Source organism: Rhinocladiella mackenziei (assembly GCF_000835555.1).
Source record: "Rhinocladiella mackenziei CBS 650.93 unplaced genomic scaffold supercont1.10, whole genome shotgun sequence".
Taxonomy (NCBI): domain Eukaryota; kingdom Fungi; phylum Ascomycota; class Eurotiomycetes; order Chaetothyriales; family Herpotrichiellaceae; genus Rhinocladiella; species Rhinocladiella mackenziei.
This window is the reverse complement of record NW_013550595.1, coordinates 349848-365636: the sequence shown is the minus strand read 5'-3', so window position 1 is coordinate 365636 and position 15789 is coordinate 349848. Positions and strand designations below refer to the sequence as shown.

Below are 15789 nucleotides of genomic sequence, written 5' to 3'. Positions count from 1 at the left end.
GGGCCAGCATTCTCTAATGAATATGGGCTCTGGTATCCGCGCACAAGGGCGTAGAACCTGTTAGCTAAGGCGGAGGCCCAGTGTGAAGGGGTAAGTACCCTCTCGCTCGCTGTGATATATAGAGAGATATAACATGTAAGGCCACTTAATATTTCTTACCGTAGATAACAGAGAATGCATCATGATATCTGGTCCCTCATGATATGAGCTATTCCCATCAGCTTTCTGAAAAGTCGATATCAACCCAAATTCCGTTTTTTTCTTTCAGAAAACGACCGACACTCATGATAGCAATCATAATTCTTGCATCTTCCTTTTGGGTTATATCTGAAAGCACCATAACGAGAGGAAGGAATGTTTTAGAAAGGATATCCTGCCCGGATGCATCATTGTACATCAGTGCCCGCTATCCCTCGAGCAGGCTGCGAAGATCAGGTACAAAAGGACTTGAAACTCAAAAGACTCCCAGTCTGAAAATACGATTGCTTCCTTTAGGTCAAGAAGGTTTCTGGCCCCAAACAGTGTATCTTCTAGGTGTTAGCATCCTGTCGCATGGACAGATTTAGCCATCGGAGCGTAGGGTGACTAACAGATCAAACATGGCATGGACGGCGGAGTCTTTTAGGTCTTTTCTGACCTCCGTGAGGAGAATCTCGAGGTCCTCACGACTCCATCCCAAGAAATCAATATACAGCCTCAGACTCATTCCCTGTAGCCCCTCCCAAAGTTGGGTCCAGTTGAGCAATCCAATCTTTTTGAGCTTCTGGTCTTTCGGCCATACTCCCAGAGGTAGTGGTGACTTGACGACTTGGACATTAGTAAAACCTGCCTCGTGCACCCATCGTTCCAAATACTTCCCGGGGCATAGGGTACGTCCAGTCTGCTTTTCGGCACCGTAGGCCGTGGTGAGCCAGCGCCGCAGGGCGTGATCGGGTGTTAGAGAGCCATCTTGAGAGTAGTAGTCAATGTCGAAATCTTGGAACTCCACCCAACCGCCTGGTTTTAGGTGGACATAACATTGCTCCATTAGTCGTGGCCAGTCCTTGATAGAGCCGGCCATGTAGCGGGAGTGGATATAGTCGAAGGGATTTCCGTAAGTCCATGGGTCTTCCACGTCGTCAATCTCGAACCGGACATTTGGCGGAAGTAATGGGGGCGCACTAGCGCTGATGTCGACGCCAATGATCTCGGCTGATGGATACTGATCGCCCATGGCGATGCACCAAATACCGGTCCCTGCACCAATGTCAAGGATGCGCTGCGATGCAGGTTCAATTGGGGCGAGGTGAAGTTTGTCGTTGTTGACCATCTGTAGCAAGGCATTCATGAGATCGAGTCGGTCGAGCTCCTCCTATGCAATACGTGAGTCGAGGTTCGCGCGGCCAAGAGGATTCGGAGTGATTTACTTCGTCATTTGGCCGATGGTAGGAGCCACTCTTGTAAGCATGATATTGTCGGCCGTGCTCTATCGGATAGTCTAACACACTGGTACTGGACGATATCGAGAATGTGGAGGCGAGATCCCATCTGCTGAGTGGTCAATTTGAATGCTTTCGAGGCGAATGGACTAGTTCAACGGATCATTCAAATCATGGGGACAGTACCACCCACATATCGGCAACAGCTTCATCTTCATCCACATTGATATTTTCAGTTGGATGAGCACTCATTCCGACCATTTCATCGATGACGGGCGCACACAGTGTGATATGGAGTAACAAAAGTGAGATTAGGCCGATGAACAAGGGCTAGGTGTCGATAGCTACTTGTACCCCGCCAAAATGGCGGATGGGCCCGAGTGGCGCCGATCGTTCGCGGAAGGGTTACAACCAGGCACGGCCCGGAGAAAAGACGCAGATATCGCTTCGAGCCAAGAGAAGGAGAGAACCCAAATGACGTGAACTTGCGAATAGGTGCGCTAGCTTGCATAAGCCTGGCAGAAACCTGCAGATTCTTGCATTGGAATGATAGAAGAGTAAGTCTTGAGCGGTTCCTCATCAGGCCACGGCGCCAGTGAGTCGAAGGCCGGCGCGACGTGCAGCCCGCATCTACCGCAGCCCGCCACCTTTTTAAATCTGAAACTACTTTTCTATTGCTTCTTTTTTCCAAGCCTTTGGAACCAAGATTTCTCACGTCACAAAAATGGGATCAGAGAAACCACTCAAGATAGTCGTAATCGGAGCAGGATCGACAGGCCTTCTCCTTGCTCAAGGCCTGAAGCAGGTACGTGCCCCCCTTCCCTTCGGGGCCTTTGACTTGGTCTTGTGCACGGTATTGACGGTCAAGGGCAGAACGGAATCGAATGCGCGGTCTACGAGAGAGAGGATTCTAGCACATATCAGACTCGCCCTCGCGAGTGGGGCATGACACTCCATTGGGGTGCCTCTTATATCTCAAAATGCATTCCTCCAGAACTCCGGCCGCTGCTGAATGAGGGTATCTGCTGTGATCCATTCTACGGCGAAAAAGATCTGACTCTACCTCATTACAACGCGAAAACCGGGGAAAAGCTCTTCGACATGCCGGGGGAAGAGCCAAGACGGATATCGAGGAAGAAGTTGAGGAATTTCTTAAGTCAAGGTATTTCTGTCCAGGTACGGTACTGGTGGGCTACCTGCTTCTCGGAGCTAGACCTAATGGTGTCGTCATAGTATGGCAAGCAACTCTCTACTATTGAGCCTGGCCCAGATGACATGGTCGTGGCGACCTTTGCCGACGGCACAAAGGTGTCTGGTGACCTCATTGTGGGCTGCGACGGGGCGAACTCCATCGTGCGCAAATATCTCGTCGGCGATGAGGCCGCTCAGGTGGAGGACCTTGATATTCAGATGTTTAACGTCAGCTGCTCTTTTCCCAAGGAGACCGCTTTGCTTCAACGAATGGGCCATCCGGTCTTTAAAAACAGCTACCATCCTGACGGGTTCATGTGGTGGCAGTCCATCCAGGATGTCAAAGACCCGGATCGGCCTGAAACCTGGTTGTTCCAAAACTGTCTATCATGGATTGGCACACCTCGTGGTGAAGACCTCCCTGATCCTGCGGCTCGGTTGAAATTTTGGCGAGAGAAGGCTGCTGCGTTCGCCGATCCCTGGCGGACGGTCGGTAAAGATCTCCCGGAAGATTTGCCTATCGTAGTGGACCGCACTACTGTCTGGCGACCCACAATGGACTGGTCTGAGACGGAATTCGGAGGTCGAGTCACGATTGCTGGCGATGCTGCTCATGCAATGCCTCCACATCGGGGCCAAGGACTGAACAACGCCCTTGAAGATGCTGCAAGGCTCGTGGACGAGCTTGTGGTGGTTAAGAATGGGGGAAAGAGCCTGAGAGACGGTGTCGCGGCTTACGAGAAGGACATGAAGGACCGGACGCTTGTTGAAATCCCAATCTCCATTGCACAAGCCCAAATGGTACACAGTTTCGACACGCTGATGGACGCTCCATTCTTTAAACATGGAATGAACAAGTACCGAGAAGACATGGAGGCCAAGGGTCAGGAAATCGAAGTCGCGACAGCGCCAGCACCGATCGTCTAGCACGGCCATACTGCCACGTCATCACACCCGAAGGTCCTGTCACGTAGGGTTTCCTGACGAGGGTGATAAGTATAGCAAGGAGTAGAGTACAGAACAAGTCGATGTCCTAACTGGTGCTGGTATGATTGATAAGTTGACTACACAGGAGAACCACAGAACGGCCGTAGTTGTATAAACAGATCGACAGGTCGCATCGCGTGTCTGTTCCTTACCGACAAGGCTGCGCTTCCTCGGTTAGCTGAAGCCGAAGGCATTCCTGGTCGACCCGTAACACTTCGCAAGCAAGATTTTCGTATAAGCTATTGGCCAGAATAGGCAATATACGGGGAGTACGACGACCAGCTAGGGCCTAGTATAGACTATCCGGAATGCCCGACACTGACAAATGATGCAGAATTTGGCGTATGTATAAATGCATCAGGCACCTTGGAGTCTTAGATCTCAATCCTGCAACTGAAACAACGTGATAAATCACGGCGGCACCCAAGGTCGCGACGATGTATTCCAATTTTAGGCTTCCAGTGGCGAGCTGTCTGCTCGCCGTATCATCTGCGTTCCCGACATCGCCATCAAGTGTCCACACTCGTACCAAAACGCAACCAATATCTTTGCCAATATCGACGGGGCAATAGCAGCAAGGCTGATCCCGTCGGTCCTGCTAGGAGTAACAAACCCTTTTATTCAGCGGCGACTCCATATCTTCTACCGACAAAAATTGCATTTAGCGCCACGTCGGGCAGGGAAATGCCGCAAATCATGTTGCTCAGGTTTGCTGATCCACCCCAGCGCCAAGTGAGTGCGACGCAATGTACCTTTTGCGCGAAGAATTTGACAATCGACTGGACTCGCCCAGCCTAACCCAGTCGGGACTGTTAGTATCGCCGGTGATGGTAAGGATGGGAAACGTGTCTCCTAGTCTCGTGGGTAATGGCAAGGCTCGGTAACAGCATTTTAGGTGATTCTTCGGTACAATATAGAGTTCCAGCATTGTCGGTCGCCCTGGAGAAAGAGCTCCTGATTTTGAAGTCCTCTGCTCTCTTGCTTGAATTCATATTTGGGGCTTCTGCGGACAGAATTACTCCGTGATCGTGTGGTGGCTCAGATATTCTCGGTGGGTCCGTCCATTTTTGCAAAAATGCAGCACATGCGCGCGGCTCGGTTTGCTTCAATTGCGGCCTTGCAGAAGGTCAGCTGACACAGACTCTCTCTGTCCTTGAATTCCTGAAGTGCTATTTCACCACAGTACAATAACAATCCTTGTGGTGGTGTGGTACTAGGTGTTCCATGTGATCTTGCAGAGCAGAGTCTGTTTCAGCCACATTGCCAGAGAGAATGGATTCCTTAGGCAACAGCACAGTGGCGATTGCAATCCATTAATTGGGACAACCACCACGTCTACGTCACCATACAGATTTCGTCGTTTTTAACGCCCGACAACACACTCCCTGATCTCAACTTCAATCACTGCCTTACCTCTGCTGATTCTATAGTACATGGCCATGCAACGGAATCAAATCAGAACCTGGCTCAACTTAGTCTAACCTTGGTCAGGGTTGTGCCACTATGGTTCGACAGTTCCTCGGTTACCCGCTCACAAAGGCAGTGTCTGCAAGGCTGTAACGGAAGGCGAGGACTTGAGGCAATCCGGAGGTTGAACGTTTCCACTGTTCTCTTAAGAGGTAGGTATTGTATACCCTATGATTCATGCATGTTTTGCAGATCGGAGTTAGTACTGAAGCAAGGCTGTAAATTTCAGCTTGCCACTCGCTCGTCCTTTTAAGGTGCATATGCATGGGGCTCGGATTTAGGACTTAAGAATATTCAACCAATCAATCAAAGCCAACCCGGGGCCAACCAGGTACCGTTGAACACATGGCTGAGACCGTTTTACGCTTCGCATCGAATTTTCGAATTTCGAGAATCAAATGGTGTCTCAGGGCTTTCACGCGCCTTAAATGTTTCGGTAGAACCAATGTTTCGCATTTGCTCTGCTACTCGTACGGGTTAGCGGCATTTGTTCTTGAGTGGTTATATCCCACCGATTGGATTACCGGTAGTTCGAGTGAGGTGAACGGACACTTTTGTCCTTAGTTTTCAAGAACCAGGCCATATAACGCAACTCGGAATCCCCCTGGTCCATTCATTCTCCGTCACCGGCCGACCGCGGACATCTTTCTGATGGCAAAACGTCGGTATCACCTTCGCACAGAAGGCTTGTTGAACGGCAACAGAGTATATATCGCCCCTCAAAAGTCATGACTGAGATGTTTCGAGCCATTCAACATCTCCAATATCTTAGATCCATCTCCTTGATAGAGACTTAAATCGGCTTTTACAATGGCAGCGGCTCCCAAATTCCCTCAACGCAAGATTGGAGAGGATTTGGTCTCTGCCCTCGGCCTTGGATGCATGGGCATGTCGATTGTCCTCTCGTCTGGCCCATACGACGAAAAAGAGTCTCTCAAAGTTCTCACTGAGGCAGCTGACGTGGGCATCAATTTCTGGGTCACCAGCGATTCGTACGGCCCTTTTACCAATGAGAAGCTCATCGGCAGATGGTTCAAGGAGACCGGACGGCGGGATGAGATCTTCCTTGCAACCAAATTCGGAATTAGGTTGGGAGATGGCAAGATAAAAATCGATGGAAGCCCAGATTATGTGAAAGAAGCATGCGAAGCGAGCCTCGAGCGCTTAGAGACTGACCACATTGATCTATATCTCCAGCACCGAGTGGACACTGAGACGCCCATTGAGAAGACGGTTGGAGCCATGGCTCAGCTCAAGAAAGAAGGGAAAATTCGCTACCTTGGGTTGTCGGAGTGCTCCGCTCGAACGTTAAGGAGAGCTCATAAGGTGCACCCGATCACCGCGGCCGAGATGGAATTCTCGCCCTTCGCACTCGACATCGAGTCGGACCAGACCAACTTCTTGACGACCGCGAGAGAGTTGGGTGTTAAACTCGTCCTGTACTCACCGTTGAGTCGTGGATTCCTTACCGGAACGGTCAAGAGTAGAGACGACTTCGATAAGGCGGATACGCGCAGACTACATCCTCGATTCTCCGAGGAGAACTTTGGAGATAATCTGAAGCTGGTTGAGGCACTGGTGGCGCTTGCAAAAGAGAAAGGCTGCACACCTGGTCAATTGGCTCTGGCATGGGAACTGGCTCAGGGTGATGGTAAAAAGAAAGCCTCGTTCTCAAGCGTGAATATTCTGTACTGATTTTGTTCTCGAAGACTTTATTCCAATCCCGGGTACCAAACACATCAATTATTTGAAGGAGAATGCCGGTGCCGTTCATGTCGATTTCTCTAAGGAAGACGAGAAGAAGTTCAGAGAGGCCATCGAGAGGGTCGGTGGAGCAAAGGGAGCTCGTTATCCGGAGGCTTTCCTGTCGATGTGTTTTGGAGACAGCCCCGAACTTGTTCCTGACTGATCCTTGAGGTCAGCTTGATGGAAGTACCACACAACTAAGGAAGGAGCGTAGACCAGTCGTATGGTAGTCGGATCATTGACCTCCACTGACAGATATACTGATTGGGTTGACAGGTGAAAGAACATCCTCAACACCGGCGCAGTTATTTCGTCCATCGGCCTCAGGACGTTCCTAGATCCCGACGAGCAGGAAGTACCAGCCTACACTGCTCTCAGCCTTGGGTACCACCATATAGATACAGCGCATAAGTATGTACGTTCCTCCGTGAATCCTTGCAACCGGTGCAAGCCGACCTTTTTTTTTTTTCTTTGGACCATTTTTGTTGGCATCGATGGGTGAGGAACAGAAATGCAAGTCATCCAATGTATCAAAGTATTGCCCAAGAGATCTTCTTAACCACGAAAATGTGGTGCAATGCACGCTATCCAGACGACACGGAGCCGGCGTTGGGTGCTTCTCTCCTCAACTTGGACACAGATTATGTCGATCCCATGCATTATCCATATTCTTTTCAAAGAGGGAAAGAGTTCGTGCTCGTAGGCCCCGATAGAAAGTGATCACCGACCCCACGTTGTTCATCGAGACGTGGAACGCGATGGAAAATTGCTAGAAACGGGGAAGACGAAGAACTATTGTCAAACAATCAGTGGGTATCCATTGATTGTTGTCGAGTGCTCTGTCTGTTTGGCAATTGGTTCTATCAGATTGCTGATATTTATAGGAATGATAACCCTTTTTCCAACAGCGGGGCACCGGCCACTGTTCAACTAGTCACGTGGCAGAGAAGTATCGGCCTTCGACACAGCTGCGATGGTGAAGTTAGCGACCTGATCGAGGCACCGAAGAAGACGTTTCCCGACAATTCGTTTATTCAGATCCTCGACTATGATCAAGAGGTCTCAATCAGTTTTTGGGTGAAGTGGTATACCATTCGCAAATAGGCAACAACAGACATTGTCCAGATTCCACGGAGCTCATTCTTCAGATACTATTTTCCGCTCTTCCAAACCCAGCTTCGTTTGTTCCAACTGGAACCGGGAGAACTGACGGATCCGATATGTGGTTGGCTTGTAACCGCAGACCTGAACGACTCGCCTCAATACACTGCGGTGTCCTATGTCAGGAGCTGAAGTAATGAGAGGTACTAGTATCACAATTTTGACGCCATGGAACGAGGGTGTTATCACGCCAATCCCAGGGGTAACATTTCTACGGCGACCGGGGAGGCTCTCTGGCTGGGACTTGAAACAGAAGATACGGGGCTAAGGTATGCAAGTGCTTCAATTTCTTGCTAATGGGTTGGGCCTTTGAAGCAAACCTACTATGGGCAGCTGACGACAGTGAAGACCTTTTCGAAGGCTTCAAGGACATCTTGGGGAGAGAGTAGTTCTCTCACTTGTGGTGACTCTTCTGAAGTTGGTTTCATTGTATGAAATGTATTCCAACTGCTGGTACTCTGAAAGGTCCCAAGAATGCTCTTGTCTCAAGTTGGCAGGTGTTCGGTCAAATGCTCGAGGGGTTGTGGGATAGCCGGATACTTGATATGGCGTATGTCGAAATGTAGCCAATGATTGACCCTTAACACCAACAAATTCGTCGCTGATTGAATAGGACTGCCCTCACTGCAGGCCCGGATCTCTTCGACTCTGTCGGAGAGCGCAAAAGCCAACAGCCACAGACATGGACAGCTGTACACCATATTGGGATTGGCTTGGGGAAGAGGCGGCGAAAAGCTATAGAAGAAAGCAGTGATTCGACGGATGCTCGCTGCTCAAGACGAAGCTTGAATGCAGTAGGGAGTATGTAAACATTCATGGGGAACCATCACGGCTCCAGTTGATGGTCACGATTCTGTACAAGCATCCTTCCACTGAGTTCCCTTGAGTCTTGTGCCAACATTCTTTAGCTGGCAAGTTTGTCATGAAGACTGGAATCAGGGTTGAATATCATACATCATACTTGATTCTGTTCTGCTCTGTTCTGCTCTCATTTCATCCCGCTGGTATTCTTTCCTCAGTCTCAGCAAGCGAATATTCTCACAGCACGAAATTCAACGACACGCTGATTCTCCGGACCAACAACTGGGCCAGTCGATTCGATTCGATTCGACTGGAACGCAGGAGAGTAATATAGGGAAAAACATAAAAGCAATCCCATACTGAACCAAATGAGGCAGAAACAATGACGAGGCGAATCAAAGTGTAGACGAAACAAATTAAAGGCAGCCAAATCATGGCCACACTCTGCATTAAAATCGAGTCTCCTCCACAATATTCAGCAACATAGATGATACGTTGAACTGAAAAGGGGGGAATTTCATCATAGATAGGATCCTGAAAGGGGGAAAAAAAAAATAATTCAACAACTCCAAGCCATCAGTCCCGACCAGACTTTCGCGCCAAGGCTCCATGCAATTCAAAGTTCCATGCCAGATCAAGTCCGTTTCCGTGATAAGGGTGATTAATTTTGTTTGATCAAGCTGCTCAATGAGCCCACACGACGTACCAATATAGGTAAGGTTGGGTCTATGCTTCAATGACTCGGCTGAGGACAGCACCTCGGCCCGGAGGTTGCTTGCCGGTCTCTTCGACGACGGGGTCACCCTTGACGCTGCTTGTACCATTGACACTTGCCGCGCCATGAGCACGTTCGGCATCCTCATCCTCGACAATCTTGGTCCGGTCGGCTCGAGTGTTATGATTCAGGGATTCTCGAGCAGTATAGTTTGTGGGCGCCGTGCTAGCCATGCTTAATGCCGTGCTGGATCGTTGATGAACCAGATCTGGTGTGGGTGGGATGGAACTTCGTTCACTCTGAGGAGTCAAGTGACCCGTGCCGGAACGAGAATCGGTGGTCAGATGCTCCACGGGAGACAAGTTGCCGCTATCTTCTCGGGCGTGACTTGTTGACGGAGACACACCAGCTTCGTCGGCCTCTGCGTGTTCTTCATCTTCCACATCAGCAGCTTCATTGGCCAATTGCAGACCCTCAACTGCAGCGGCACATTGTTCGCTAATGTTTCGGATAATGTCGGCAATGGCATCAGTCTTGTCACGAAGGTGGCGATCAGCAACATCAGACATGCTGAGCCCTGAGAAGCGCTTGCTAGTTCGCTTGCTGGTTGCGAGCAGTTTGTTTTCCATGGAGGGCGTGACATCTTGACCATCGACGGAGCCCGCTCTTGAAGCACGCTTGCCCGATCGGCCGGTGACATTCTTGAGTCGGTCGCCATCTTCAGCGGATTCATCTTGGTCGTCTTCCTCGTCCTCATCATCGTCGTATCCTTCATGGATATATTCAGCGAGCTCAGACGCGGAACCGATAGAACGGACAATGTGTTCCATGTGATGAGTCTGGCCGGTGATCAGAGAACGGAGATGGAGAACCACACGTTGAGCTTCATCACGTTGTCTCTGGAGGGTTTGGTTGGTATGTTGCATGGCCGCAATCTCCTTCCGATTGCGAGCGCGTTCTTTCTCGAGATCTTCAGCGATGCCTTGCTGCAGAACGAGCGCTTCCAGAGCATTGTCACGCTGTCTCTCGGTGCCCGAGAGTCGGAGAGCCAGACGAGCGGCATCGTCTTTCTGTTGATCAATGAGACCAGTAAGTCGGCGGTTCTCGCGTTTATGACTCTCGATCTTGACGCGAAGTTCAGCCAACTCCTTGTTGAGGGACTCCACAAAGGCTTGGAATTTCTGGAATTGCAATTTCCAGGTCTCGACTTCTTGTTCGAGGTAGTTATTGCGCTTGGCGACTTTGGCCAGTTCGGTATCCATACGGCCCTTGAGATTGATAAAGTCTTGCCAGGCTTCGAGTGCATCACGGGAATATTGGTTGCGTTCTCGGACAATTTCGTTCATGTGTCTCATCGAAATCTTGGTCATCAATGGCTTCTTCATGGAGCCACCGAACAAGGCCTTGACACCAGTGTTGCGACCAAGCTTCTCACAAACGTGATCCATGACAGCCATAACAGCATCTTGGTTCCACCATGAAGGGTCCTGAACACTTTCAACCTCACCGCGCAGGACAATGATTTGTCCAGCAGGGATGAGTTTGCCACCACCATAGGCGGACTTCAGATGTTGTGGGACTCCTGTGATCTCGACATCGCTGTTCAAGGCTTGAGCCAGACGATTGATCATCTTGGTGCGTTGGCCAGCTGTCAAAATGTTCGGGGGGTGATCCGTGATGACCAAGTTCCGATCCAAATCAACCAGGAGAGCATCCTTTGGTGGCTGGAACAGGGATCGGCATTCGGTGGTGATGCCCAGGATGTAGGGGCCAGGCTCTTGGACCATTTCGCTGACATTTCGGGCGTGAACGACGGGGACGTAGAGGCCACTCCATTCATAGACGCGGACGCAGAATCTGATCGTCTCGGCAGCGATTGTCAGCATGGCAGGGTGGTGGCTGGTCAGAATAATGCGGCGAGTCGGTGAGACTGCAGCTTCAATGAGACCAACAATATTTGGGATCGTCAAGCAATTGAACAAAGGCCACATAGCAAAGTTTTGAAATCCCGTCGGAGAGGATGGGAACTGATAGCAGAGAGCATAATCTTTCATGTCGATGCGAACCAGGTCATTGAGTCGTGGAGCAGGGAAACTGAGAATCCTTGAAACTTCCTCGGCATGGAACAAATTCGTCGCCTTGTTCCAGTGAATCCACATTCCTCGCAAATAGTCGCCGAGGAGGTTGTACAAAGGATATCTCGACAAGAAACTCAAGCAGTAGGGAATCCAATAGGTCTCATCAGCAACATCTCTGTAGTCGGGTTCGGTCTTGCGGCGTAGATCACGAATAGTCTCAGCTCTCTTCTCATCTGCTCGAGACCAGACTCGAAGAGCAATACCGTACAAGGTGTGCTGGGAATCTTGTTGGAGAACAAATGAATGGTGAACACAGTGTGGCTGGCTTCGACCAGTACAAATTTCCACATCATGAGGAAAACAGGCCTGTAAAGGGGTCACTAAATGACAAAACAGCTTCAAGGTTTTAAGGGGGGGGGGGGGGACCTACCCTCATTGCACTGTGTAGAGCTCTGGCAATCTCGTTGTCGCTTTCCAGTCTGGGACTGCTTCCCAAGATCTCTGGAAGCCAGAATTGGCCTACAGCCCCCTTCATGTGTTGGATTTTCCCGTGTGATGGAGGTGGTGCTTTGACCCATTGTGAAGGCTCTCTTCCTACACCGCATACCATATACGCATGGGTCAAGGTTTTCGGGGTTGGTCGGTTATTCGATTTGGCCAAAGTAGAAGGTAGGGGTTGGGTGATTCGAGAATGAAGAGAAGATGTTCGGCTTGGAACGATAGCATTGTCGACTTGCTGTTCTCTCGTCGTAGGACGATTGGTATCGCGGGTCTGAGGACGAGCCATTGAAGTCATGGAGGTGTGGCCTCTGAGAGATGGACCCATGGCTTATGAACTGACAGGATTGACCGTAGAAGATGGTCTCGGATCAAGTAGGTCAAGTGCTCCCCCAAACCTCAATGGCCTGTGCGAGGTCCTGACCTGTTGGGATTGGACGACACCTGCGCCCAGAGGGATTCTTTATGTTTTAGACAAAATATCTTTGCAACGCCCTCACGGCTCTAGGCTACTTCAATGAGTTGAGAAAGAAAGAAGGAGCAAAAACGAGCGGGACGTGAGAGGAGGGTGAATAACACTAGATCAGCTGGCGGAGGGGATTGAGGAGATTGTTGCGAGGTACCGGAGCAGCAGGAAGGTGGTAGATTCAGGAGGCATTTGATACTGCAAGCGAGAGAAAGCGTAACAGGTCGCGTCTGGCCAAGGAGGACGGAGGCCAGTGGAGAAGCAACTAATGGAAATGAGGCTTGCAGGGGGCAGAAACCACAAGGTTAACCTGGGAGAGTAAAGTGTCGACCATTTCGCTCCGCGTCGAGGCGTTTCTGCATCAGAGGCGAAGGTGGGAATTTAAGTCAGATGCGGTAGACAAGTGGATCATTTCTTTTGCTGGGCTGCAAAGATAGTTGAGAGTACATAGTTCATACAAAATGCGACCGGAAACCTTTTTCAGGGTTGGGTGGAACGGGACCAGAGATTGAGTTTCCAATGCCACCCAAAAATTCCACCGCAAAATCCAGAGCCAGACAAGGCCATAGGCGCAACCAATACGAATTCTCTCCCAGCTGACGGAGCTGACGCGCGACTCCTGTTTGTCCCTCTTGAGTCTAGCCAGGAGTTCCGCACCACCAAGCTCATCACCATCGAGCCCACTCTAGGGCCACCACCCAACCTTGTGTCGGTCTCCCCTGGTTTGTCCCTGGTCTTTGGCTCCCCCCCGTCGCTTTTTTCCCCAGCGGGCCTCAATTTGGCTGCCACATCAGAACCAGGTTTCTGATCCACTCCTGCTGTGATGAGCCGAAAAGTTGTTTGACATCTTTGGACTGCTCTGCCACTGCCATTACACTTTTTTTCCCGGATTGGTCTGTCCCCAATGGTCGATAGCCAATGGGTTCTCGGCCTTTGAACCTTAACGAAAAAAGAGGGGGCTTGCAATTGTTGTCTTGCCCAGTTCAGGGGTTGATGGACCCGTCATCCGGTCCTGGGCTCAGCTGTGCATGTCCTCTTTCTGAATGAATCAATATGCATTGAAGTTGTTTCGGTAGAGATGTAGAATTCAGTTGACATTTTCGCCACGATCCCTCTCACACAGGCTAATCGTTCTTGGGGAAAATCCCTCCGGGACGTTGTAATTTCCCGATATGACATTTTACATTCCCAATCTTCAGGTCGGTTCGCATTTTTGTACATTGCAACTCAGAGGTTGAGAATCATTGCCAAACTTCTTCTTGCTTCTCCCGTTCGGGCATGACTTTTTATGTGAGGCATTCGCGTGCAATTGGTTATATTCGAATAAAAAGTTTGATTCGGTGTTGGTTGTGTCCAAAACTTTAATCATCTGAGCTCCGCAGGATGGGTGTCTTCGGTTCACGGCAGGTATCCCTATACCTTATTGAGTCGAAAAGATGCCGACATGATACTATCTTCTCCTAGTACTCACCAGGTCTATCCTGGATAAAGATGCGGGCTTGTAGTCATAATATTTTGACTGTAGGCACGGATGTATGCAGAAACCGTAAAATCCTTTTGAGTTGAAGCCAAAGAAATTGGATCCGATGTCGAAACTTCACTCGCGAATACGAGTGTTTCGAATGTGAACCCTTGACTCACTACAGTATATTTGTCCTGCAGATTTTTGTCCAGAGAGAAGGATTTGCTTGTCGTGCAAGCTGATCATCTGATATCCTAAAACATCCTCTTTAGCACCTCGCATGCTCTTCCGCTTGTCTTCGCTAGATATGGGCCGAGTCGCTGGGGATGGTGGTAACGGGAAACGGTAATTGGAAGCCCAGGAACGGGGACTGGATATACAGATGCAGGACATGGCTGGTGAACTGAAAGCTTTTGCTGCAGGCTAATACCCCTTCAGTGACCAACACTTCTCCGCATTTGGGCCGATAACGATAAGGAACCTGTGCCCGGCGGAAACATGGGCACGAAAAACAAATTTCTCAACGTTTGAGTCCAGCTCCCGCTTGCAAAACCACACTCACGGATACTGTCTTGAACACTTGGGTTCACCATGCAGGAAACCAAAGGTAATATCTTATTGACGGATCTCTGTGCTATTTGGTAAGTTTGATTAGGGTACCTGTTTGGGACGGGTTGCTATTGACTTCTGGAACCTAGTCATGCTAATTCTATCAAATACACCTGTCCCCGATGCGGCATCCATACGTGTTCCCTACCTTGTGTCCGGCGCCATAAAACATGGGCTCAATGTTCTGGCATTCGAAATCCTACAGCCTATCGAAAACGGGCAGAGTTAGCAACGCCAGCTTCTGTCGACCAGGACTTTAATTTTATCACATCCGTCGAAAGATCCCTGCAGAAAGCAGATGACCTAGTCCTAGACAAAGGCATAGACTTGGCCCCTAGTGGCGTCAATCGACATGGCCATGATCCGAAGCGAAGGTTTGATACCGAGGTTGAGAATAGAGGGATTCATTTGATCAAAGCTCCTCGTGGTCTATCTCGAAATACCCAAAACAAGTCACATTGGACTCCTAAAGGTATCATGTGGACAACGGAATGGATACTTTATGACGGTGAAAAGAAATTCCACAACGTCATTGAATTGAGGACTGTGGGGGAAGCATTTGTGGCCATCTTTGGCAAGACTAAAATCCGCAGGAAACGGAAACGGAGTGATGCTGAAACCACAAGCGTGCCGGCTACACAACCTGACACTGAAAACACCCAGCCGGACTCTTCCCACGCGAGGATCGCACAAGACCAGCCCACGTCGACTCCAGACATGGAAAACCAAGATGACGGTTCAAAGAATGAGGCATCTAGTCGGGACAAACGTGTCCAAGACCCTTCCGACACACTGGAAACAGGAGCAAAAAGTCTAGAAATTTCGCCAATAATTCGCAATCTTCATTTTTACCTCCTCAGACCGAAGACGATGTCGAAACTAAAATGTCTGATACCAATATCGCCTACATCCACCTTGGATGGTGTTCTTCGCGATAAAACGTTGCTTGAATTCCCAACCTTCCATGTCAGGAAGGAAGCGCCTGACGCTTTGAGCGAGCCGTTCATCTCAGACGAGAAGTACACCCAGGTGTATGGATCGGAGATGCCCGTGGATGTGCCGACGAATCCCCCGAAAGAGGGACCCGACGCCAGAGAGCCGATGGCACGGACAGATATCGACGAGAAAAAGGTGTTGGAAGTGCTTCAGAAGGATCTCGCCGGCGGAGGCCACGCATCTGATTCTTGTCT

General features: G+C 49.9%; 5 protein-coding genes across 5 annotated transcripts; 3 read left to right on the top strand and 2 right to left on the bottom strand.

Moving 5' to 3' along the window:
* Positions 1-562: 562 nt before the first annotated feature.
* On the bottom strand, positions 563-1670 carry Z518_10818 (uncharacterized protein; the record flags this gene model as incomplete). Its single annotated transcript, XM_013411649.1, has 3 exons — positions 563-1351; positions 1407-1527; positions 1612-1670. The coding sequence occupies 3 exons, from the start codon at positions 1668-1670 to the stop codon at positions 563-565; spliced, it is 969 nt and encodes a 322-aa protein (XP_013267103.1).
* Positions 1671-2142: 472 nt separating this feature from the next.
* Z518_10817 (uncharacterized protein) lies at positions 2143-3536 on the top strand (the record flags this gene model as incomplete). Its single annotated transcript, XM_013411648.1, has 3 exons — positions 2143-2223; positions 2292-2594; positions 2652-3536. 3 exons carry the CDS (start codon positions 2143-2145, stop codon positions 3534-3536), a joined length of 1269 nt encoding a protein of 422 aa, XP_013267102.1.
* Positions 3537-5873: 2337 nt separating this feature from the next.
* On the top strand, positions 5874-6972 carry Z518_10816 (uncharacterized protein; the record flags this gene model as incomplete). The annotated part of the gene is made up of 2 exons (XM_013411647.1): positions 5874-6714; positions 6773-6972. 2 exons carry the CDS (start codon positions 5874-5876, stop codon positions 6970-6972), a joined length of 1041 nt encoding a protein of 346 aa, XP_013267101.1.
* A 2525-nt stretch (positions 6973-9497) lies between these two features.
* Z518_10815 (uncharacterized protein) lies at positions 9498-12390 on the bottom strand (the record flags this gene model as incomplete). The annotated part of the gene is made up of 2 exons (XM_013411646.1): positions 9498-11930; positions 11995-12390. 2 exons carry the CDS (start codon positions 12388-12390, stop codon positions 9498-9500), a joined length of 2829 nt encoding a protein of 942 aa, XP_013267100.1.
* Positions 12391-14581: 2191 nt separating this feature from the next.
* Z518_10814 (uncharacterized protein) lies at positions 14582-15780 on the top strand (the record flags this gene model as incomplete). Its single annotated transcript, XM_013411645.1, has 3 exons — positions 14582-14631; positions 14689-15630; positions 15678-15780. 3 exons carry the CDS (start codon positions 14582-14584, stop codon positions 15778-15780), a joined length of 1095 nt encoding a protein of 364 aa, XP_013267099.1.
* Between the last annotated feature and the right edge of the window lie 9 nt (positions 15781-15789).